The following is a 27,153-nucleotide window of genomic DNA, read 5'->3' on the forward strand; positions in this document are numbered from 1 at the left end:
CAAAAACATCCTGCTTGATCTTTGCCGATTCTATCTAACGCATTCGAAGCAAACAGGCTGCTTCCCGTTTGTGCGGCGCCCAACGTCATCTTATCCTAACGAGACCCATTAGTCAAGATTCGATCTAGCTAAGGGGAGGTTAAGATGGATCTACTATTGAACTTTTTAGCTGTTCAATTCTGGGAAGCCCTCTCGATAACCAACGACAGATTGCATTAAAGCTCACACGATGGGAAGTGAATCATCATCTAACCTTTCCACCTGCCACTATGAGCTCGTTAGGCAAATGCTGCTATTCATTTCTATCTGACGACAGATCTTGCGCTCATCTCGTGCCGGCGGAGGGCACGTGCAGCTTTCACACACACACACACACACACAATTAGTTCCGCCGAACGGTTCATTATTTACATAAATCGTTTTATTGCTGAATTGCTGTAAAAACATATACCTAGTATACACAACCATATAAACTGTTCAGTCCTGAAGCAGCGACCGAACCGACTTTAGTCTTCCGGGAAGAACTCCTTCGCATCGATGTCTCTCAGCAAACTATTGCCCAGCTTGGTAAAGCTATCGGAGAGGTTCTCCTCGAAAGATTGCTTCACCTCGTCGAGAAGAACATGCGGATTTGCATTGATGGCATCGTTTCCTACCCGCTCCAAAGTGGGATCACCATTGAACAAGTTGGAGAGATAAAACTGAGCCTTGTCGAATTTGATCTTTACATCGACCGGTCGGAAGCGGAACGTATCCTTATCGTTGATTTTCTCCTTAAAGTACTCCAGCCGCAAAATGGCCTTGGTGTTATCTGAAAATAAACCCGTCCATGGTTGGTCATTAGTTTGAGAACCAGAATCACTTTTCACGAGAACTTACTGAGTGTTGCCTTAACATCGCCTTGACCTGCAATGCGCAAAACAAGAATATTCATATTCAACACATACTTCCCGAGTACATCAAGTGTTGGCAAAATCACGTTGGCTGTCAAACTATTTTCTGCTGCGTTAGTCCTGGAAGTGGGAGAGAATAATATTATCCTTCCCGTAAGGGTTTTCAAACAGAATAGACTCACCTGAGTTTCTTCAATACAAACTTGCTAGCTCCCCGAATCGCGAGGTTGGAAAAATTGGCCGAAAATGACGGCCCGCGATCGATGCGCATCTTTTCGAAGATGATCGGTTCTATCTTGGGATGTTCATTGGCCGAACCGTATTTTCCTGAGGCAAGGTTTGGTCTTATTCGCTCCACAACGTCGGCAATGCATTTGTCCAGCTCGGGATCGTTACGTTTGCACACCGAGAGAACCGGTTCTGTGAAAGGTTAGAGGAGGTGATTAGACGAGTGAATAGACAAATATTTATGAACATTTAATGGTTCGAATCGTAAATGGTTTGGAAGCAATAATTGTTCGCTTTCGAACCTTACGTGTAATTTCGATCAAATACAATACGAGATATTTAATCATGAAAGTAAATATGGAAAACCCGCGAATATATTTCATGGATCTAATCATCGTCTTCCTATTAAAAGAAACGCATATATAGGGTGTGTCACATCAAATTGCATCACGGAAAAAACGCTGTAGAAATTCGGCCAGTAGACCGATCCTTTTGAAAATTTTAGACAGTAAAATAAAAACTTTTGGCATTTTCTTTTTATTCATACTTCGAGCCCAAGCCCGTATGCTCGCACCTTCCTCTTTACCCCGTCCATAAGGTTCTGTACAACGTCAGGTTGTAGTTTTTTTTTTTTTTGAACAGAAATCCATTTTCTCTTGAAGTCTGCCTCCGATTTGACAACTTTTGGGTTCTTCCGGAGGGCCTGCTTCATAATCGCCCAATATTTCTCTATTGGTCGAAGCTCCGGCGCGTTGGGCGGGTTCATTTCCTTTGGCACGAAGGTGACCACGTTGGCTTCGTACCACTCCAACACGTCCTTTGAATAGTGGCACGAAGCGAGATCCGGCCTGAAGATGGTCGGGCCCTCGTGCTGCTTCAATAGTGGTAGTAAGCGCTTCTGTAGGCACTCCTTAAGGTAAACCTGCCCGTTTACCGTGCCGGTCATCACGAAGGGGGCGCTCCGCTTTCCGCAAGAGCAGATCGTTTGCCACACCATTTACTTTTTGGCAAACTTGGATAGTTTCTGCTTGCGAATCTCCTCCGGAACGCTGAATTTGTCCTCTGCGGAGAAGAACAACAGGCCCGGCAGCTGACGAAAGTCCGCTTTGACGTAGGTTTCGTCGTCCATTACCAGGCAATGCGGCTTCGTCAGCATTTCGGTGTACAGCTTCCGGGCTCGCGTCTTCCCCACCATGTTTTGCCTTTCGTCGCGGTTAGGAGCCTTCTGAACCTTGTATGTACGCAGGCCCTCCCGCTGCTTGGTCCGCTGGACGAATGAACTTGACAAATTCAGCTTATTGGCGACATCCCGGACCGAACTTCTCGGATCACGTCTAAACTGCTTAACTACGCGCTTGTGATCTTTTCCACTGACGGAGCATCCATTTTTGCCGTTCTTCACCTTCCGGTCGATGGTTAGGTTCTCAAAGTATCATTTTAGTACTCTGCTGACCGTGGATTGGACGATTCCCAGCATCTTACCGATGTCCCGATGTGACAACTCCGGATTCTCGAAATGAGTGCGCAGGATTAATTCACGACGCTCTTTTTCGTTCGACAATTTTCCAAATTTACGAAAAATTGACAGTGAAGCATGGCCAACGTGATCTATACACTCTTATCTGATTATAAGCGAAAGCTGAAGATATAATTCCTAAAAATTAAATTTCTACAGCGTTTTTTCCGTGATGCAATTTGATGTGACACACCCTTTATATATATATATATATATATATATATATATATATATATATATATATATATATAAATATAAAATGGATTTCTGTCTGTCTGTCTGTCTGTCTGATTCTTATGGACTCGGAAACTACTGAAACGATCGACATAAAAATTGGTATGTAGAGGTTTTTGGGGTCGGAGAAGGTTCTTAGGATAGTTCGAGACTCCTCCCCCCTCTCTAAGGGGAGGCTGCCATACAAATGAAATATAAATTTCTGCATTACTCGAGAATTTATCAAGCAAACGAAATCTAATTTGGCATGTGGAGGTTTTAGGATGTAATAAATATTTCTATGGTGGTTAGATACTCCTCCCCCCTCCCTTAAGGGGGGCTGCCATACAAATGAAACACAAATTTCTGCATTACTCGAGAATTAATCTAGCAAATGAAACCAAATTAGGCATATGAAGGTTTCAGGGTGCAATAAATGTTTTTATGGTGGTTTGACACTCCTTTCTCCTCTCTAAAGAGGAGGAGGGGAGGGTGCTGAACAACTCGAGAACTAATCAAATAAATGGAATTAAACTTAACATATAGAGGTTTAAGGGATCGATAAACTTTTTTATGGTGGTTCGATACTCCTCTCTCCTTTCTAAGGGGAGGCTACTATACAAATGAAACACAAAAAATGCATAACTCGAAAACTAATCAATGAAATGGAGCCAAATTTGGCATGTGAAGGATTTTGAATACGCGAAATGTTTCTATGATGGTATGACACCCCTTCTCCTTCTGAAATGGAGAGGGGGTCCCGTAAAAGAAAGACACATATTTCAACCAAACATGACAATTGAAAATTTTCGGAAAATCTCTGAAGGAAAACGGGAAAAATTAATTCGCATATTTTCTACAATTACATAGTGACAAGTGTTGTTAGTTCATTTGATGTTTGCGCTAGCGAAATTGATTTTTGTTCAAAAGTAGAAATGGATTTCAATGTGATAAAACGCACTCCTATATCTTCTTCTATCTATATAAATAAAAATGGATCACCGAATGTGTTGATAAGAGCAAAACTCGAGAAAGAAATTGTCCATTTTAGGGCTGTCTTTATTCTATCATATTTTTTGTATTAAACATTTATTCCATGTAACGGAGAAACAGATTATTTGCAAGTGATAGAAAAATCTTGAACGAGAATTGTGTATGAAAAAAATCTGATGTTATAATGACGAGTTTTGGTAGAAGTACTAGGAATTTTATAGTAAGAGGGTAAGTTAGTAAATCAATCAATGAACAGTTCTGCGATTGGACCCATGAACGTGCGCTTAGTAAGAAAAGGATGTGATAACGAAAAATAAGTTTTGGGCGGGTTTGCCGGGTCAGCTAGTACCTAATGGAAAGCGATAACAATTGACAGATGATGAGTTTCTAATAATTCATAACCGATTATCCGCGGTTGATTCGGGATAAAATTTATAATAGTTTTGGTGTTTGTTCATTATAAACATTGCAGAATTTTCCAATTAGAGGAACTGGTACAAATTCGGTACCCCATTTTGTTGACGTAGGACTACGTCTAACCGGAAGATATAGGGGGTGAAATGGAAATCTAGGCACTGAACAAGTAGGAAAAAATGCAAGATTTGGAACGCTTATAACTCGAGCATTTCTCAATAGATCGCAAAGGTTTTTGCATCAATTGATAGGAAATATATTTACGCATCTATCATAACGAATAACATTTCATTTTTCTTAAGATAAATAATTGAATAATTGTGAAATATCAAGCATTGTTCAAATGCACTATGTGCCCATTTTTGATTGGTCCATTTTGTGCTCCTCAAATCGTACCGACCAAAACGGGCAACCAGAGCAGCAGCGAAATAGAATGAAGCACGATTGGAAAGGAAAAAGAAAAAAAATGAACGAAACATTGGTCGCAGTCTCACACATGCGTAATTCTTGAGCCAGCCAGTCAGCTTAAAAATCCCCGCTCCGCTGCCGTAACGATCATTTCTTTGTGTGGACACCGACTGGACAACATCGTTGCTGGATGGGCTGGACGGCGAGGGATCGAGTGCCTTGCTCAAGGCAAGAGGGCGGAGGTGGTAGCGCTGGAGTAGAATAGAGTAGAGTTTTCAAATGGGCCTTTCTCAAGGCTAGAGACGAATGAACTGCAAAAGTTTAAAGTCTCTATAATACAATACCTTCCTTCCTTCCGTAACGATCATTCTCATTCAAACCGTACACCACATCGGTTCGCATCACAACACATCAACAAACCAATCCAAGCAGTCATGTCTGGACATGGTAAAGGAGGAAAAGTGAAGGGAAAGGCGAAGTGATCGAGTTAGCTGGCAAAGTTGCTCGCGACGATAAGAAAACCCGCATTCGGAACAGAACACATTCGGTTCGGTGGACATCAAGACAACAGGCAGTTGCAGCGAGTGGCGAATCGCAAAACGGCAGCAGGTAGCAGAAGAAGAAAGTTTGTTCTTTATACAATCTGCTTTGGTGGCAAATCCAGAACAAGGCGGCATCGAGGGCGTTCGAAATGTTTTTTTTTTTCAAAATCACGAGTACTAAGTTTTCTAAATTGGAACCATTCCATAAAACACGGCGCTTATCAGGGCCATTAAACCTTTCAAAAAGAGTTTACGAAATACAGTTCAATGCTTTCTAAAATAATATCCAAAATAATAATAAAACACAAATTGATTTTTTCATAATTTGTTTGCCAGGATATGATGAGTATGTGAATTTGGCAGTTGTTCTGAGCTTATTGATAGTTGGGGACTTTCCTGATTATTCAATTTTCACCAATTCTTAAATTGTTTCCAGATTGAAAGTACAGTAATTTACAATTAGTTCAACATTTAGCTAATTGAACGGACATGTAATGCGACTTATTTAGTTGGACATTTTTGTAAACATAGAGATCCAAATTATGACCCCACATTGGAAGTCGACACTGTACCACTGCCATCGCAAATGTTCAATTACAGGTTAAAATCGCCTCCAATACAACACTGAGTGGCGCTTCGGCACGGCTAGAGTATAAAATCGCTAGAGTATAAAACACGCGGATCACAAAAAAAAATCTTATTTTCTTTCAAACCGTAAACCCGTGTGGTTGTACGGCATCGGCATCGTGGACGTAACAAAGGAGGACAAGTTAAGGGAAAGGCAAAGTCCCACTCGAACCGTGCAGGTGTGCAGTTCTCCGTAGGTGTATCCGCCAATTGCTCAGCAAGGGTAGCTAGGCCGAGCGCGTTAGTACCAGTGCACCAGTCCACCTAGCCGGCGTTATATAGTTTCGGCCGCCGAAGTGATCGAGTTAGCTGGCAAAGCTGCTCGCGACGATAAGAAAACCCGCATTCGGAACAGAACACATTCGGTTCGGTGGACATCAAGACAACAGGCAGTTGCAGCGAGTGGCAAGCGCAATCGCAAAACGGCATCAGGTAGCAGAAGAAAAAAGTTTATTCTTTATACAAACTGCTTTGGTGGCAAATCCAGAACAAGGCGGCATCGAGGGCGTTCGAAATGGTTTTTTTCAAAACCACGAGTACTAAGTTTTATAAATTGGAACCATTCCATGAAACAAGGCGCTTTTCAGGGCCATTAAACCTTCCAAAAAAGAGTTTAGGAAATACAGTTCAATGCTTTCTAAAACAATATCCAAAATAATAATAAAACACAAATTGATTTTTTCATAATTTGTTTGCCAGGATATGATGAGTATGTGAATTTGGCAGTTCTTCTGAGCTTATTGATTTTCACCAATTCTTAAATTGCTTCTAGATTGCAAGTACAGTAATTTACACTTATCTCGACATTTAGCTAATTGGACGGACCAGTAATGCGACATATTTAGTTAGACATTTTTGTAAACATAGAGTTCGGGGTCCAAATTATGACCCCACATTGAAAGTCGACACTGTACCACTGTCATCGCAAATGTTCAATTACAGGTTAAAATCGCCTCCAATGCGACACTGAGTGGTGCTTCGGCACGTCGCATTAAATGTAATTTACTGTACAACATGTCACAAGCTGGATGGGAAGAAATTTTCCAACTGTGAAAGCTGTGGCGAGTGGCAAACGCAATCGCTAAACAGAAAGGTTTAGCCGAACAAGATGGGGACATCGAGTGATAACAAAACAATAAACTCGTTAGATTGAAGATAATTTTGTGATCCTGAAAAGGACCCATTTTAGACTGCATGTGAATCCAACGAGCGAACAAATCGTAATGAATGTATTTTTTTGCCATCGCTGCCTTTTAACGCTCATTCGTTCGTCTCGTTGGACTCGACCCTTTGACTGAGTCTGCCGATTTGTCTCTATCCTGTGAGCGTGTACCGCTAAAGTACAAAACGCGCGCTGATGACCACCTATGCATTCCCTATCACAGCCATCATTTTGATTGTACGATATGTGCATACGCCAAAAGATGCCCGGCGTTGAACATTTAATAAGTACAAAGCCTTCAGAAAAAAATCAAGAATCAACTATGAGATAGTGAGATAAAATTGAGAAAGTTTGTATAAAAAAAAGCAAAAACACAACACCAAAGGTTCTTTTCAGAACCCCCAACATGTTCATAAAGAGTAAACAGAAAACTAATCCATTTTTCAGGTAGATAGGTAGGTATTCACGTAGGAGAAGAAAATAAAACAATATATTTAAAATATATATTTAGCAAAAGCTGTCCCCTTTGTATAGTCCTACGTCACTCCGGTTATGTCCCCGACATTACCCACCCGTCTTTTTTTTTTTTGGACTTAGCTCTTGGCCAATGCTCGGAATTTCTTCATATTACGTCAGCTTATGAAGAGATCTATTGCGGACATTTCCCCGCAAACCGATTTCAGAATCTTGATTTGGCTCGGAGCTTTGAGCATTGAAGTGAATCAACTCAAATTCGAGTACCCGAGACTCCTGGGTATAAACTTGGCACCACTTTTTTTATTTTTTCAAATTAAAAGAATCGTCCTGAAATCACTAAAAAATGTATTTTTTCATATTTTCATACAAAATAGAAGTAAAGTACACTATCTTAGGTAAATTAACTCAACTTTGACGAAAAAGCATGCAATTTTACAAAACAAAGAGGAACAAAAAACGATTTTTTCAAGAAAAAGTGAACAAATTTCATCTCGATTTATTTCTAACTGAAAAAGTAAAATGAATCAAAAGCCTTTACAAAAGTCGCAAGCGTAGTGTTCAGTCTCGCAATCGGTGCAGGCGGAATGGGCCCATGGAATCATCAACACTATGTTTACATTGGGGTGCCAAATTACCCGTATACCGAATTTTCACTTTGGAATGAAATCTATGAAATTTGTGACTAAAATCTCGATACACTTACTCGAATTCGTTGAAGAACATCAATTTCTTGATTCAAATCAGCTTTTATATTCAAAATCGGCTCACTATTCGATTTTAAATGATTTAAAAAAAAAAGACGCCCATGAAAAATTTCGAGATTTCAAAAACAACAAAACTTGAATTTTTTTTATTGAAAAACACAGATATTTTGGGTTTTTGGCATCTGACATTTGTTACTACATTACTAGAACACTTTTTTTTATTCAACACCAGAGTGCGCTCATTACCGGAAATCCGGGTGGGTACCAAATTACCCACGGGGTACAGAATTTGTACCAGTTCCTCTACATATACTGTAAAACCTGTTTTTGTGCGATTTTCTGTCCTTGTGCGGTTTTTTTGTGCGATTTTATACCGCACAATATATGAAAAGAAGCATATTTGACGAAGTTATCGTCCATTTTGTTTTTTTCGATGATTTATATGCATTTCAGTGCGAAAAAAGCATATTTGCGTCTCAAGTATTCTCTTCTGAAATCATTCCCTTCCTCTCATCAAATGCTCTAAGTTGTTCTAAGTTTTTGCATGACATGATTTCTAACTGCAATACGTTTTGACATGCAACTAAAAGCATAAAAACAGCCACGCGCAACCGAAAAGGCAAAGTGTCCCATCGCAAAGCAGGGAAACAAAATGAAATTGAATAGTGAATGGCGTGGATTTGAGTTATTTTCTTGGGGGAAACTTTTTTTATGCGGTCCCTATCTACTGCACAAAAAAAGTTTTTTTTCAAAATGTGTACCGAACACGATTTTTAACGCTGCTGGTGAAGTTTTGCACGATTTTTCTATGCGACTTTTTTGTGCGGTCCGTATCCCACGCACAAAAAAAGGTTTGCCTATATGCAGTCCACGCGAGATACTATTTATGGGGAAATAGCAGATGATTTTTGGATCATTTTGATTTATACAATATGTATTTATTATTCAGATCTCAGGAATAATGCGGCTTTCAACGAACTTTCCGGAAAATCGGAACATCCCCAGTGTTTACTCGCTGCTACAAAATCAGAGAAAGACAAATAAAACTAAATAAATTTTTTCGTCAAATACAACAAGTTGCATCTGCAGAACCATATTTTTCGAATAGTTATGATTACCTGGACATTGACAAAGTTTTGCTAGTCTAATAATAATGTACATAGCAAAATCTATAGTCAAAACTAAAATAAATCCGTTCTGCATTTTCAAAAATATATAAAATTTTCCTCCACCCTGAGTACTCCGTATTTATCAAGAGAAGAATTGAACAGCCTTAGAGTGTGCTCGACCAACCCCATTCACATTTTTATAATATCTTCACTGAAATCATTATTCTGATAGTAACTCATATAAACTGTAAGCAACTGAGTGTTTTTCCTTGGTTTTAGAGGCTTCTTGCATCAAGAAGAAATTATCTAAGGAGAGCATCTCCTACAGAACTATCTGATTAACATTCTGACCAAATTAAACGGCCGCCGTAAACAATTTTGGGACGTTAATCTGCAGTATCTATTTTCTATTGTTTATTATAAAATAATAAACGAATAATCCATAAACGTCTAAGTTATCAGACTCCAAATCAGATTAGGGGTAGCGACTTCGGATTGATATATTACAGATATTTTGATTCCCGATAATGTTAATTTAGCGAACGTTAAACTTTAAAATTTTGTTTTCAGATCCTAGTTTTTAAGCTAGGTACCGTCGCCGTGCGTTCAAATATATGATCGATTACTAAATTGATGGAATAGAAGAGGTTGGAGTAAAGTGGTCTCCTCTACAAACTCCGTTTTCGATGAATACTGTAGGTTAACTTATTTTTATTTTTTTCATCACATCACAAGTTGTAGAATCGAACATTATTTTAGTATGGGGGTAAAGTGGTTACCTGGTCGTGGTAAAGTGTATACCCACACATATAGGGGAAGTGGGGGCATAGTGGTCACCCTAATGAATAAACCCATTTCCAGCATCCACATAACGCTTCAATTCCCGTTTTTCAAAGAACATTGTTGCTCAATTTAGTGTTGTTAGAGATAGCAAACGACTTGTACTATAAACAGTCAAATTAATACATTTATCATTGAAAAAAAAGGTGAAAAATCGAAAATGTTTTGCACTAGAGGTAGAGTGGTAACTCGCATAAATCCCGCTAAATGGGATAGAGTTATGCGTTTTTTTCGTCCAAATTCCTTTAAATTATTATTGAAATAGTAGGTACACGTATGAAATAAGATCTATTCACCAAAGTCGTGATTTAAATTTTCTCAAACATACAAAAACGTAGTTTAAATAAACATAACGTTTCGCAGAATGAAGCTTGGTTTAATTGGTGTGGCATATTTTTCCAGAGTCAAATGCACTAAAGGAACCCCCTTTAAGAGCATAATGTGAAGAGTAATATCAGCATTAGTAAACAAAACATTGTAAGTCGTTCTTCAGCACTTCGCCACTACTTTGCCCCAAACAATTTCTATGTGAATCAATCGCTGAAATTAAACAAAATATTAACTCACCTCTCCTAAAAAACAGTCGTTAACAGTCGTTCAAACTGATGATTTGTCCAAGATATCAGATTAAATAAACTAAAATTCACGATAAATGCCTTAGAAACGATGCACACAAAACTACACCCAAAATTAATTTTTAACACATGTTTTGGCATCCCTATTTATTACATTAAAAATGCTTCTATGGTATAGCATTTGTATAATATATATGCTATTGCAATATAAGAGCAATATGAGCGAGCGAAACGAGAGAGACATTGCAAATAAGCATGCATTATAGATTTTCGCGTACTTTGCCCCATACACGGCCTAGACCGAAAAAGATATAGATTCTTGTTTATGCTCTACTTTTTACTCTTGGAAAACACTTTTCATTTTCATTTTATAATGAGGTGTAATATCATCACGCATTTGTGGAACAGCACTAGTCAGACTATGTGGATAGCGTAGTCGCGTAAAACAGCCTTGCATTCCCAATCCAGCCGGTCTTGGTTCGATCCCCGTTGACATCGTTTGGACTATTTTATGGGGTACAATCTCAAGCTGACGTTCAGCCGGAGAGAATGAGATGTCTGCTCCCATACATATAAACATTTTGAAGCTTTTGAAAAAGGTGCTTTTAGCTGTTTATTTCATCCTTCAGCACCCTAAAAAGCATTTTTTCTGCCGAAGATGGATTTTTTTTCTGCCAACGCTAGTTTGGTGTAGGGCCGAGTGGTTATCAAGAGAGCGATGCCTGTGTTTATTCATATTTTGACATGCAACAGCTCTACAGAAGTACAGGGTGACTCAAAAATCATTAAATTCTTCGAACATAAGGTGACTACCAATACGGGACCAATATTGAATATTTATACTACCAAACAAGCCCATTTTGCCCCAACTACCCCTAACGCTAAATGGCATGTATTTATGCGTTGTTTATTATGCTAGTTTTTGTGAATCATTATTGAAATAGTAGGTAAAAGTATGAAATAAGCTAGGCCCAAATAAGCTTCTGCCCATGTTTGCATAGGTCACATAATCACCAATACCATTACTGTTGAGAAAACCCGTGTTCGTTGTTTTTTTGTTCTAAAACCAAAACCACGCTCATTTCCCATGAAATAATCTGTCCAGTTAAAGGATTTTATTGGTAAAAAGAGGACCTCGAAGATTTTGTGAATCAAAACACATTTTCTTCGATTTGGAAAATGCTTAAGTCAATGTCCGCATAAATTCGTGCGCATAGCTTGACCTAAACACAAATTTGCTTTGTCTGTAGCACTAGTATTTACATCTACGATAATAGTCAAAACTTCTCCATCGATAGCCTGTTGGACTAATTTGCCAGAAACTTAAATTGATTGAAATTTTAAGAATAGTCGTATTGGATTAGTAAATAATGAATAAAATATGAAATAAATTTAAAAGATCTTATCGTTTTCATTTATTGAACTTGGGTTAAGTATTCAAAACAGATGTTCGCAAATGAATTAGACAGCAGAATTTTCAATATTTTTTTTACACAGAAACTATGACCGAATCGTTAAATAATCGACTGCATACAATGAAATTTGTAGAGCTTTTGTTATGAACATGGAGTGTTCATTTGTGTATGTATTAAATTAATGAGTACATAGCAATGAAAAAGTCGATTTTGTTAATTTTGTCGCTTAAGCCACCTATTCAAACAGAGACAGTATTCACCTGGAGTCGTAATTGAAATAGTCTCATACGTACAAAAACGTGGTAAGGAACACATAACGCTTCACATAATAAGGTTTTGTTTGGTTGGGGTGGTATATTTGTCCAGGATCATAGCTACAAAAGGGATAGAAGCGAGCAAAATGTGATAAGGCCTATTAGCTTTAGTAAACAGAACATTGTAAGCCGTTATTGAACCTGAATTGGCCGATTGAATCCTGATTCTTAACGCTTCCCACTAACAATTATTCCTTCCATAATAATAGCACGGGAACCACGCTATAGAGGGGAGCCCTCAGGTGGCGAATATCATACTAACATTCCTTCTCCTTTCCGGGTCGTTGTTGACTATTACTCCAAAAAATTCTGTACAAGGATAATTTGTTCCAGTGACGGAAAAAAGGTTATTCAAAATTTTTGCATCGATTTCAAAAATGTTTTCAACACTGCCTTTCGATTTGCGATGTGATCGTTGTTCGTTGTAATTAATAATTATTAATTATTATAATCATCAAAGACTCCGTATCAAAAGGTGGTTCAGGAACGTTAAAGGAATCAAATGAAAACTGATTGATGCAGCTAACTGGATTAGCTATTGAATCAATTGGTAAAAAATTGTGTCAGTCCACAAAATCCTTGAAAAATCAGTTCGTGAAACATTCCAAAACTTGAGAGTTGAAGCTTCAAAATTATGTGCATTCCGTCTTTATGCGTTTATTCTGTGTTCAAAAAAGTGTAATAAATCTTAAAATAAATTCTTGGTTTAAAACCCCATCTGTCTAACTGTCCCTGCTCTCGTTGTCCACGTGAATATTGAATTACGTCTGTATTCCATTTTATGATTGTTTTATGTTATGTTTTTTTTTGTTAATTATAAACTGATGTCTAGTCCTTATTATGTAATCCAGATGTTCTGTCGATGATGACCTCGCTCGCTGTGGATTACTATCGATCACAGAAAGGGACGGTTTATCTTCACATTCGATCTTCGATTTACCTTTCTTAAACGTGTCCCTGTCCAGTCACATTATCTCAACTGTATCGTTGGCGTTAACGGAATGCCAAATCTCTTCCGCAATCGTTTGGAGAATTTGCATTACAACTACTTTTTGTTTTTAAGAGGTTTTAAACTTTGCAGCTCATTCGCCGCTATTAAGAGGATTGTTCCACCCCAATTTTATCTCTCTTTGGTTTCTTCCAAATTCTATTTACCGTTTTGTCTCAAATTTCGAACACTTAAGCTTTGTTGGCTATTAAACAGTGTCTCATTACTCAAAATGGTATTTTTTTCGCGAAATTAATGTGGTTTTTAGATACAATAGAGCCTTTTCTTTCATTTGTCCACCAAAAAATTGATTTACAAATACATATTCATGGCGAAAAACTAAAAATATGTTTGATTACATTTGTCTCAAATTCCGAATGACAAAAATGCTTTTTTTTCAAAAAATCATAACTTTTGAGTTACTAGACCGATTCAAATGATCGTTATATCAAATCAAAGCCAATTAGCTATTCTTCTTAGGAAAAACACAATACTCCCAAAAATATGGATTTTGTGCTTCGAAACTTGATTCAAATTCCGATTTTTTATTTCATCGCTGGTTTTGAAGTTATAGGCAGTATCGATTCCTGTGCATTATGTTGAAATGAAGCCTATTCCACAAAGAATGTCAGGGTTTTTATTATTCAATTATTTATAGCATTAAAGTTCAGTAAATTTACATTCAAAAAAGGAGTGTTCGGAATTTGAGACAAAACAGTATGCTGTCCTGATTTTCCATCGTTCAAATCCGTATCAAACATTCACTTAAACGCTTCGCACAGTTTAATGTAGATTCCACACCAAATTAACAGTTAGGGGAACCTTTGTCATTTTGTTCAAACATTTTGTAGATACACTGGAAGATACACTGAATATGATCAATTCTATTCGGTTGCTCGAAAAAAAATCCATTACAAAAATACGTTCTTTCTTGTACACAGAATAAACGAGTAAAAATGAAATGTACATAATTTTGAAGCTTCAACTCTCAAGTTTTGGAATGTTTTACGAACTGTTTTTTCAATGAATATCGAAGCTCCGTATCGAAAGCAATGATAACGTTGCTTTCGATACGAAGATATTTTTTGTTGGAATGAAAAATTTGCCTTCGTCTTCGATGACCATAATAATTAATAATTATTAATTACAACGAATAATGATCACATCGCAAATTGAAAGGCGGTTTTGAAATCATTTTTGAAATCGATGCAAAAAAATTGAATAACCTTTTTTTCGTCAATGGAACAAATTATCCTTGTACAGAATTTTTTGGAGTAATAGTAAACAAGGACCCGGAAAAGAGAAGGAATGTATGATATTCGCGGCCAGAGGGCTCCCCTCTATAGCGTGGTTCCCGTGCTATTATTATGGAAGGAATAATTGTTAGTGGGAAGCGTTAAGAGTCGGGATTAGGGGGTCTTCGTAGCCACTTGGTTACGCGTTCGCTTACTAAGCGATCGGTCGTGAGTTCAAACTCAGGGCCCTCAATTGTGACCATCTTTGTGTTGTTGTAGAATAACTACGTCCACGCAAACATCATCAGCGATGAAGATCGATCCACGGTCGAAATTAGATCGATTCATCCATACAACTGCTCTGCTCTGCAAGAAACATCGGGCGGCTGTTCTATAAATAACCCAACAATGATCAATATCAACTGTCCCCGCTGTCCGGTCTGCTGAACAATGGAAGAACAGAAAGAATACCCTTACGCCGAAATGGCTACTACTGTGTAATTTACCATAATGTAATGGAACAGAAAACTTAACCCCTAAATGGCTACTACTAACTACTGTGTAATTTACAGTTTATAGAAACATAAACATATGTACATGTACACGATTAAAACCCGGCTCTGTTACAGCTAAAATGCTAATGAGTCTAATAAATAAATAAATGGGATAAAAAAAAAGAGTCGTGATTCAATCGGCACTTTCAATTTGGTACATGCAATGTTTTGTTTGCCGCTCTTTATTTATCTACATTGGCAAACTATGTCAAACATACCATTCAAACTTGGAAAACATTCGACTGAAATATTAAACTGACAGGTTTGACGAAAAGATTGAAAAACAAATTAGGCATTCAATAACTGAGTATTTGCTTGTCGTGTCGTGTGTATTTGATTAGTACGCGTGAATAAAATTTCACGTGTCATAAAGTGTCAAATATTTAGCTTCAGTACAACAGTGTATGAACACTAGGGTGCCAAAGAATGTATGGGAAAAAATCGACCTTAAAATTTCAAAAAGTTACCGTATACAAAATGTTCACCACCTCGAAAAAACACCCTATGCCAAATTTCAGCTCAATCGGACTTAAGGGAAAGTGGAGCAAAGCGGTCAAAGTTTGAGTTTTTTGCAGAGATCGAAATTCTCGCTCGGATGCGCGATAAATATTCATTCAATCAATCTAGTTTTCGATGAACTGTGTATTGTTGATATTTTCGTCTCTTTCTTTTCACCGAAAATTCTTTTTCAGAGAGAAAGGGATGTCGAAAATCTCTATCTCGGAAGTTCAACGAGAATGCTTTTTCGTCTCTCATTTGGTACTGAAAATATGGAGCGGAAAATCAAATCTAACTTTACCAACATTAGTCTGTTAGAGCAGCGTCCAAACGATCTGGATTTGGACAGCATGTGAATTGTACAAATATTAATCCATCTCATGTTCACTTCACGATGAAACCCATTATTGCCGCATGTTTTCAGCTGCACTGAAAAAGTGAAAAACCATTATCGGCATCAAGAAGTCACTGAAAACGAGACCATTTTTCGGCAATCATAACTCACCGAAAAATAAAAATCGGCTCTGCGTTTCTCGCGAGAATCGAAGTGAGCGTATAATATTCTCTCGCCTCCTATATTTTCTGCTATGTATCTCTGTGGGTGAAAATGGATGTTTTTCGTCCCAAATCGGCGAGCATTTCGATCTCTGGTTTTTTGAAAACCGAAAAATCACCCAAGTGGGGAGTAAAGGAAATCGGAGTTTTCGAAAATAAATTTGCTATGCCAAATATCATAAAAAGGCATGAAACATCTAGATCTAGTGTCATCTCGAAATGACAGATCAACGGATCGTCGAGCATAGAGAAAAGGAAATAACTACAGAGCAGACCACCCGCGCCGCAGATCATTCTTCCAGCTTCACGTTTAGGGAATTAGGACTCAGTTTAGTTTTAGACTCACTAGAAAGAAGACATATAAAGAATAAATGTTAATTTATAAATGCATTAACCGTCTTCATTGTTATATTTGAACATGTCAAGCATGTAGAAAAGTTAGATTGTAACATCGTGTTACTTGGTTGGCAAGATTGCGTGTGTGTAATTTTCGCAGTCTACAAGTAATCCGAAAGTTGCCTCAGAAGAATCCGGGTTTTGTATCTCTCCTAGTTCGAATCAGCTTAGGTTCAAATTATTATTTAACTCGAGGCTTCAATTCACCTAAATTATGCAGTCATTAGAACATCGCATGTGAATACCGCTTCCACAATGATATTCGTTGCAAATAATACGCCCAGATGTAGGTATTATGCATTAACTGCGGTCTGGGAATTTTTCACACTCGTATGAATATGCATAAGATCTGCTTTCTGACTGGTTAAGGGTGGGTTTTAGCGTGGAATCCCGCAGTCGTATCCGATTTTATCGGTGGCCTGTCAGACAAGTTACAAGTATTGCAGTTGAAAACATGTTTACGCATCTCGTGTGGTTACTGGGTGGCCTAGACAGCTGTCCGATCGTGTGTATGTGACTAATAAGTGCAACACGTGCGGACGTTTGACGGACCTTCCCGCCATTACTTCCACATGTGGCAGGATGAAGCGGCAGAGGAAAACTGCCTGGATGGCTGCAGGTGGTGATGTCCGGTAATCTTGTGATTAGTAACTGTGTCTTTATTCTTCAACCCTACACAATCATTTCAATTGTCATTACTTTCCTACAGTATTTCTATGGACTCTTTTTACTAGAGTTTATTTATCTTACACCTAAAGTAATCACACAAATGAAAATAGTTTGCAGAAGTACGATGTTTTTGCACAAAATATTTTGTTGCTTATTTACTAATACTAATGCGTGGACCTTTACAGCATACCAGGGTAACTGGATATGTACAATGATTCACAACAAAGAAGCCAATTCCGGCTTGTAGGGGTGCATTAGCTATATCACTCAAATCCGTGGAAGAAGTTAACACATTTTCTAAAAGAAAATAATTTTTCAGTATCAAATGAATATTCTAATTGATGATTTGAAAAGTATTCTTCAGGCAGTGAAAAAATCTTGAACGATCATTTTTTCTGATGGTTTTTAATTATAATTTCAAAAAAATTATTTATCCTCATTACGTCCTTAAGAAATGTCAATGATCGTTATTGATAAATTGAACTCAACGCACTCTAATTCATCCACCGTTACTAATAAAACTAACTTGTCCCTACCTTATTCCAGTAATGATGAACCGATATAAAAGAAAAATGCGGATTTTCGTCATTAATGGCAGTCATTCCAACTTAGTTATATCATTCTGTTGAACTAATGTCAATACGAATGATCGTGTAAGGGCCGCTTTAGAACAACCTCTTTTCTGTTATTGAAATACTGGTGATTTATAAAAAAATCGAATATTTTAAGGTTTAATAATAAATAGCTGAAGAATATTCGGCTGGCGGATGAACGATTTATTTAAAAAACCGGACCTCACTAGCTAACTACAGCGCAGTTTATTATAGGAGCGTCTCTATGGGGGGAATCTGTGTGTAAATTTCAATTCCAATCAATATTTTTTCAGAGCCTTAACCTCAAACCTGATAGTGTAAAACATGTCGAGTTCACACTGGAAACAGTTAAAAAAATACAATGGACAAAAAATTAGGGGAGTAAAAAATGGAATGTTCAAATGTTTTTTTGATCGCTGTAACCACGTTATGAGTTAAGAGCAAAATATAAAGTATATTAAAGCTACAAGTGTCAAGTTTTTAGCATGATGTGTGTATGCATAGTGAAGATAAATGTTGCGAGAAAAATATTTTTACGTTTTTGAAAAGTTTCTCTAAACGTAAAAAGTATATTCAAAGATACGCGTGCACCTGTACAAATGATAAAAGATGCAGTGTCAGAACAAAACCAAACGGAAGGAGAAAGAAACTTCATAAGAGCGTTACAATGAGCGATTGTTTTCCTGTGTTACGTTGAGAAATTTCGATCCAGTTCTTGATACCATGCATTGATGCCCTGAAGTAAAATACGACGGAATTGCTGCGAAAAAAGAATTAGAATGCTACTTCATCATCCAACAGGACAACGACCCTGAATACACCGCCAAAAAACTAAATCCTTGAGCTATCGCTGTTGAAAACTACTTAAATGGATTCCGGTTTCAAATCAAAATGAGATTACCTAGAACGCAATTCAGAGGGATGTTACGAACGAAAAAAATATCACATGGAAGGCGTGGAATCAAATCATCATCATCATCATATGGATTATTTTGCAGATAGAAGGACAATACTTTAACAACTAGTCAAATTTGGTTTGTTCTCTAATTCTACAGTGGAATATAGGCTTTCTATTTCTGCCACACATTTTTCCACATAACTAACAGAACATAATCGACTTCATCTAGTTGTAAGCTGACCTAAACTTAGTAGAAAATCATAACGAAAAATGTTGGGATAATCTTTATCACGCTGTTGTCAAAGAACTTGTTACAGTTACAGCTATGAACAATAAAATTTTAAAAAAACCACACAATAACAAACAAACGGATGAGTGAACTAAAAAAACATCCTCGATTCATGCCCAAAACGTGTGAAGTTGTTGACCTCAATGTTTTAGCACGCACTCAAAGGCAACGAACTGCTACCGCTCCATTCGTGTTACCAGCAAGGGCTTTGTCAACCGTTACAGCTTAAAAACATCAACAAACAGATATCGCAAGCTTCCTTATATCTGATAGAAGCGGAACGGAAAGGTTGTAACACATTTTAACCGTAACTGAATAGCTCCATGTGAAAAAAGGTCACTCGCTTCCACCTTCTGTGGGTCATATAGAATGAAATCAATATCATTTCCATTTCTCCAAATTTATAACATATCGCGGTCTCGAGTTCTTCGCGCAAAGTCAAGGTCACTATGAGGTGTGAGTTACCCCGCATTGGCATCCAGTTTTTCGTGTGTGTTACAAATTAACAAACATTCAAGTCGTTTGTTTACATTCTGTCTCTTATTGTGGTGTGACTCAGTCTGTTGTGGGATATGTTTTAGTTGAACACGCAAGAGGTTGTAAAACTTTATGATAAGTGAATCGTGGAATTGAAAGTTTTTGCCTGTTTTACGAGAGTGTTAAGTTGATCTACAGTCGTATAACCACAATAACTTGACTGCTGCTTAAGAAGCATGAGCAGTATTTTCCATCGCTCAAATCTAACTCGAATTCTATTGTTAGTATCGATAGAACTTAATGGGAGCTGGTTATGTTGGTTTGCATAAAATGTGGTCAGTCCTGATTTCGCTTGCTCGTTCTATTGAGTCTGGTTCTTTGCGGTAGATTTGAAATGAGAAGAATATCACGAACAACAAAAAATGCCGGCAGTCAATAAAATTAATTCCTGGCTTCACCTAAAGTGAAATGACCCGGTTGTTGTGATTGGTTTCCGTGATAAGGCGATAGGTGATGAATGCTATGCAGTGACCGTTCGTGGTATGAATTTATTACACCCACCCCGTCCACCATAGTAAAAAAATGCCGGGCCTCACACAAAGATATCTTGTCTGTTATCCAATCCCATATGTCATCGATAAGTATTCTTCAGCATTCCATTAAAAATGCCGGCGAACCAGACAGGCATTGGTTTGTTCCTTTGAACGGTGGGAAATATTCTTTTGTTTCCCCAGAGGTATCTTTCCATGGTAACAAATTGTAATGAAATTAGCGGTAGGTGGTGTTGATCGCTTTTTCCATACATTCCAGAGACCAACACCACCTAAGTCATTTTAATTGCTTCGATTTCGGAGTTTTGTATTTGATGCGTAAACATAACATATTCGGCTTCTTCTATGTTCTGTCCCATACTGTCTTTAGAAGTCCTAAAATGAATACTTTTCTATTCAAACGAAATTGTAGGATAAATTGTTTTACTGATGTGGAGCAATGAGAAAAAAATTAGGACATAGTAGAAAACTCTCACAAAAGTTTTGACGAGCTGCCATTATAGACGAATTTCACGCCAACTCGACCGCTTTGGACCGACCGACCGAAGTGAACTTGAGGAACTATTCAATCACGCGAAAAACAATATCGGGAACACAAAAATTCAATTGCTTTATTCCTGTAGATGAAAATAAAATCACAGCTAAAAGGTTTTCAAATTCAGTAGATGACCCCAAAATCATCAAAATGATAGATAAAAAGAAAAAATAGGAAAGATATGATGATTGTATCTCTTGGAATATAAGTGAACATGTGGTCGGGGTACTGCCAAAACGAACCAAGCGCCATTTTTTCCAAAATTGAGTTACTTACACCATTGGATACAGAAAATTATAATCTATTGAAAAAAATTCTGTGTAGCAGACTGAAAAAACAAAATTCCATTCAACCAAAGCGGATCAGATTTCGTCGAGATCTTGTGAGCAAGCCAGCCTAAGGGCTAATTTTCTGCAGTTCGTTTTCATTTATTGAGATATCATTTTGTAAAAAACAGCAAGAGTGAGTCAATATATATATATATATATATATATATATATATATATATATATATATATATATATATATATATATATATATTAGTTAGCATGTGCTTGGTTCGCTCAAGCTGCAAAGAGAACGGAGTTTTGCGTATTAAGCAGAAACATTTTTTTTTTCAAATTTCTAATGGTTCTGAATCAGAAATTGACGACGATGTCTGCTTACAGCATGAAAGTATTATGTTTGACATCATGTTTGTAGCACGTGAGCGGTAAAATGATAGATTTGATCCGACACAGTAAATTAGTGGGAGCCCAAACTTCAAATTGAAATATCTCAAAATAATGTTTTTGACGAATTTCATGCCAATTCGTCTTAGGTAAAGCCATGGGTCATTTAAGCAACATTGAATACTTGAAATATTCGACAAACAATTAGACTACTTTTTGGGAAAAGCCAATTTTTTTCATAATTTTTTACAAACATTTATAACTTAAAAACTATGATACCTACAAAATTTCTGTCGAAGGATGAAATGTAGGAAATTGTTTAAATTTTGACAAAAATTTTCCCAAATAAAATTTGGGAAAAAATTTCGCTGACAAAAAAGTTATTTTAAAATTTAAAATTCATTTTTATCAAAAACGTTTTTTTTTAATTTTCAAAAGTATATCTGTGAATAGCCCCTAAAATTTCCAACAAGTCGTTCGTACATCGGAGGATGGGCACGTTTTTCTAACGACAACTTTTTTATATTTTCTTTGAAAAAAATAAAACTAATCCTAATTTTGTTTAAGATCAAGATAGCGATATAGTGTATTCGACAACGTTTTAGATTTTATTAAAATGTGGACTTTTGTCGAAGACGTCAACTTTGTATCTTTTATAGTATTTGGAATATATGTCATTTTTGTATGAAGACTCCTGAAAAAAATAATATTCTGCTCGTAACATTTTTGTGTGTAAATTCTCACGTTTGACATGTTCTTGACATGTTTCCAAATAGAGAAAAGTTAGCAGAGCATTTAAAATGCGATAATTCATACCAAAAAAAATGTTACGAATTGAATATCATTTTTAAAGAAAAACATGAAAAAGTTGTTCGAAAAACTATTTTTATGTGTATGTGCCCATTATCCGATGTATGGAAAACTTGTTGAAAATTTTTAGGGCTATTTATATCTATTTCTTTCAGAATTTTGAAAGCATATGTTTTCGAGAAAAATGAATTTTAATTTTCAAAATATTTTTTTTTCAATGAAATTTTTTTCCCAAAATTTTTTTTTCATAATTTTTAATGAATACCAAAATATTTGGTATTTTTTCGTAAAAATTTCAACAATTTCCTACATTTCATCCTTTGACATAAATTTTGTAGGTATCATAGTTTTTAAGTTATAATTTTTTGTAAAAATTTAAGAAAAAAATGGCTTTTTCCAAAAAGTTGTCTAATTATTTTTCGAATATTCAAAATATGCAAAATTGCTTCAATGACCCATGTCTTTACACCCACAACGTATCACTGCTATCTGAGATGGTGCTGCCAACGGCCAGTCGAGTTGGCATGAAATTCAGCTTTTGACGCTTGGTTCGGTTTGGCAGAACCCCGACCATGTACATGGTATAAGATCAGATGAATAAAAATGAGTTTAATGTCGAACTATGTCATAAGTTTTATTACATTTGTTTTAAAATAAAGACCTCTAAAACACTCATTTATTATTTTTATTATTTTTCTGCACTGAAAAAAGAAACAAACTTAATTCAATAAAATATTGAAAAAGTTTTTGCTAGAAAAACTGTTTTGCCTTAAATATGCACAAGTTGCGATGTATGGAAGAGTTGTAGGGCACATATTTATCTACCATCTGAAATGACCATTTTGAGAAAATCGACTTTTAGTTTTAAAATCGATTTTTTTTTAAGTGTGGGATTTCAAAAAATATTTTTCCTGTATTTTTTTTTAATTTAATTATTTTCCTAAAACTCTTTCACAGATCACTTTTTTGTAGGACCATTTTCGAGTAAAAAAAATTAATAAAAAAATGGTCAAAAATATTTGTCCCTTTCCATATGTTAGTCTAGATACATTTTCAAAAAACTAAGTATGCCAAGTTGCTTAATTAGATAAGGTCCTCACGCCCAGAAAGTTTCATTAAGTTCTGAGAGGGTCATGCCTATCCCATAGACAAGTTGGCGCGAAATCCGTCATACACTGAGCAAGGATTCTGAAGACTGTGGGAAGTGCTAAAAAAATTGGTTGAACACTCCAAATCCTGTGGACTCGTTCATAGAGGATCCATCAGTAAAGCACATATTATAACAATTGATACCCCCATACTTTGCATCGAAGATCGTTGGATCGGTCCTCTATCGAAAATAATCTGAAAATCTGAATTGATGTAGTCAGGAAAACAAACACGGTTGGGAATATACGAAAAAGGAACAACCCGCAGAAGAATTCGAACCATTGGTGATGGAAATTTTGATTGGCAAGTGATCACTACTGTTGGGATCCTGGATTACATTCCATTTACAATCTAACGATAGTGGAATCGAGCAAAGCGAAAGACCAAGAGAACTTGTTTTAGGTACACGTATTGTTTCTCCAGTGTTCAAGACGGTAATATTGAAGCTGTTACATCAACAACAATGAACGGTTGTTGTCGTATGGCTCCCTCTAGGCGGTTCCGTGAGAGTTGAAGTCTCCCAATATCAACTGAGGCTCAGGAAGAAGTGAGCACATGTCTGCAAGTTGCTTCCGGCTAACTGTAACTCTCGGAGGCCAATACAAGCTGACGATACAGAAGTCTTTGCCTCTGATGTTTACGGGTTGATTAAAAAGTTCCTGGAATCACCACCGTGTGGCGCTTTCAGTCAAGACATTCTATAAAATTTGTAGTGTGATAGTTTTACATTTCTAAAAGTTACCAAATTGCCAAATTTGCAAAATCAATCGTTATTCGTGAACATTCGGCTGCAAACCAAAAGAATACCATTCAGTAACCACCGAATTCACCTGATTTGGCTCCCTGCGATTTTTTCCTACTCGAACGACTCAAGAAACCGCTTCGCGGAACACGTTTCAGCACCCGAGATGAGATAATAGAAAAACCGAAGATGACGCTGATGGTCATACCGCAAATCGAATATAATAGATGTTTCGAGGATTGGATCAAGCGCTGGCATAAGTGCGTTGCAGTCGATGGGAGTACTTTGGAGTGGACAACATCGATATTGATGTACAGGCAAACCTTTTTTTGTGCGGGGGATAGGGATAAAAAAAATCGTGCAAAACTTCACCAGCAGCGTTAAAAATCGTGTTCGGTACACATTTTGAAAAAAAACTTTTTTTGTGCGGTAGATAGGGACCGCATAAAAAAAGTTTCCCCCAAGAAAATAACCCAAATCCACGCCATTCACCGTTCAATTTCCTTTTGTTTCCCTGCTTTTCGATGGGTCACTGTCTTTTCGGTTGCGCGTAGCTGTTTTGTGCTTTTAGTTGCATGTCGAAACGTGTTGCTGTTAGAAATCATGTCATGCAAGAACTCAGAAAAACTTAGAGCATTCGATGAGGGGAAGGGAATGATTTCAGAAGTGGATAATTGAGACGCAAATATGCTTATTTTTCGCACTGAAATGCATATAAACCATCGAAAAAAACCTACGACGAAAACTTCGTCAAATATGCTTCTTCTCATATACCGCACAAAAAAAATCGCACAAGAACAGAAAATCGCACAAAAAAAATTCGCACAAAAAAAACCGCTCAATAGGTTTTACTGTGTAGTCTTGTATTTTTCATTTCCTATCGGCCGAAAACTTTTAGAGCATACTAAGACAAACATATTGCGATGCAGAATTTGTCAATATCTCAACTCTACTATTTTTGACACTTTTCCCTCTTCATTTTTTGTTGTTCTGCAACATGCAAACAAACATGAAAAGTGTTTATTGACGACATTCAAAAAAAGCATATTTTACTCTACATAATGTGAGATTTTCAATATTATGTTATTTTTAGTGTTTGAGTAAACTAAAATTGAAACACCATCATTAACTTTGAGCGGGATTAAAATATTAACAAATTCTGCATCGCAATGTATTGGTCTTGATATGCTCCAAAAGTCCGAAGACATTGTCGAACTATGTTTACCTCTATCTATGAATATAAGAAAGTGAGATTTTTTATATCACAACATTGAAATTGAAATGAGCGTTCCATTATACGTAATAGCATTGTCGAAGACGGTTTTTCTCTAGAGAATGAAGATCTTCCACAAAGTTGTTTTTAGTGCATTCTATCTAAGTTGCATTAGGGTGACCATCAAAAAACGTTGTTAATATATTAATCCTACTCAAAATGATTGATTCTGTAGAAGAATTTCCCATTTCCCAGGATTTATTTTTCTCCAATATGAACAATACGAACTGACATCCGGGTACAACTCGTAAGCAAAAATCGCAACGGACAAACTGACATATTGTGATCCAAAATCAGCAACTGAGAAAAACGCATTCAAAGTTTTCTAGCATATTTGTCTACCAAAAGCTTTAAACGTTTCAATTTAGCAATCTACCGGGTTTTTTTCTAAGCACTAAACTATTGGTTAATGAAATGTGACGAGATCCCCTCACTGAATCAATCAAGCTGAATTACGGATGTAAAAGTTCATGGTGGGACTGTTATGCCTGTAATATCAACATTGAACTTGATGTTGTTTTTTTGATATACTGGGAACAAACAATAGGTTTTTTTGTGTTTTTCCGAAAGATTATGCCTAAAACATCGTTTTATGAAGAAATGAGTGATCTGTAACACCTTCGCAGAATATGAATCTCATTGTTATTAGGCATTAGCTAACAATTTAATTTCTGTTGATTTTTTTCCTAATTTGTTTGAGAATTAGTTCGTTCTTCCAAACCAGAAATGAACGCCTGCTGAAACTGTGACTTGAAATTCTTGTACTAGAACCGATTTATTCGATATGGATCTACAAAAAATACATGATGGGGTTAGTTATGAATAGAATATCAACATGGGGCAAGTGAACTAGATGTTGTTTTTTTAAAGCTGGGAACAAACTATAAGTTTTATTGGTTTTTTGTAAGATTAAGATTAAATTTTGTAACAACGTTTTATGAAGAAAAGTGAAAATCTTCAAAAAGTAACATGGGATAACTATGCGTAGAACGGCAGTATACATGATAAATATCGAGTGTTTGTTAAGATGACTTTAGAGATATCATTTTCACTGCAAACACTTTTTGTATGGAAATAAATCTTCAACACGTCCATTGATTATGTTGAATTGGTTTTGAAATTACACAAGAGTTTTATTCTGATTCTAAATCCTAAACCCATTCTCGATTCTAAATGTCCGATACTAATGAACAAATTAAACGATCGTCATTGATATGGGAGAACAACAAAAACTGGTCGACTTTCAATAGTTCACATATATAAGTGGGAACTTAATTGTTATCGACATTGGTAAGAACATTGCAACATTTACATCAACGTGCCGAATCGTACCCGAACTAAACTGTTTAACTTGCATTGAAGCACGTGTGTCGCGCAAAACTACCTCGGAGGTCTCTATGTTTTGAACCACATTTGAAGTAAAGCATTGTCAAAGGTCGCATTTGGAACAATTATATTAATCAATATTACAAACCACAACAGTTTCATTAGAATAAAATCTCGTCAGCGTCCAGAAACTTCAAGCTCCCGGCCTATCCACGCTGCTATCGACACTGGGCTGGAACTCACATATCACTCACCCAAATAGGCGTAACTAATTCCCAGATTCAAGATCGCCAACAATCCGGCAAGGTGCAACCGCTGCATATTGATGCCTGCTAATTTTCAACCGCCACACGGCCAAGTTCAAACGGAAAACCAGTTTCCAGCACTGGAGCTAACCTTACACAAAAAGGATACCGTCTCCGTCTAACCGAACGCACACTCGGAAGGCTCGACACCGACTCCACGAAGTTCAACCTAACCGACTAATTATTTAAAACAAACTGATCTTCCAGCG

General features: G+C 36.8%; 1 protein-coding gene across 1 annotated transcript; it reads right to left on the reverse strand.

The window, feature by feature from the left end:
• Nucleotides 1-399: 399 nt before the first annotated feature.
• Nucleotides 400-27,153, reverse strand: LOC129776365 (uncharacterized). Its single transcript, XM_055781955.1, has 4 exons — nucleotides 26,894-27,153; nucleotides 1,076-1,313; nucleotides 880-1,013; nucleotides 400-811 (listed from the first exon to the last, which is right to left on the reverse strand). The coding sequence occupies exons 1-4, from the start codon at nucleotides 26,958-26,960 to the stop codon at nucleotides 507-509; spliced, it is 744 nt and encodes a 247-aa protein (XP_055637930.1). The 5' UTR covers nucleotides 26,961-27,153; the 3' UTR covers nucleotides 400-506.

This window comes from Toxorhynchites rutilus, chromosome 3 (genome assembly GCF_029784135.1).
Source record: "Toxorhynchites rutilus septentrionalis strain SRP chromosome 3, ASM2978413v1, whole genome shotgun sequence".
Lineage (NCBI taxonomy): Eukaryota > Metazoa > Arthropoda > Insecta > Diptera > Culicidae > Toxorhynchites > Toxorhynchites rutilus.

What these genes read in the sequence shown, in the direction of transcription:
- LOC129776365 (XM_055781955.1), bottom strand. Translation starts at nt 26,960, where the DNA reads ATGCAGCGGTTGCACCTTGCCGGATTGTTGGCGATCTTGAATCTGGGA. An exon ending in TTTGTATTGAAGAAACTCAG is followed by an intron (nt 1,014 to 1,075) that starts GTGAGTCTATTC and finishes TCCCACTTCCAG; the next exon opens with GACTAACGCAGCAGAAAATA. An exon ending in CGATGTTAAGGCAACACTCA is followed by an intron (nt 812 to 879) that starts GTAAGTTCTCGT and finishes GTTTATTTTCAG; the next exon opens with ATAACACCAAGGCCATTTTG.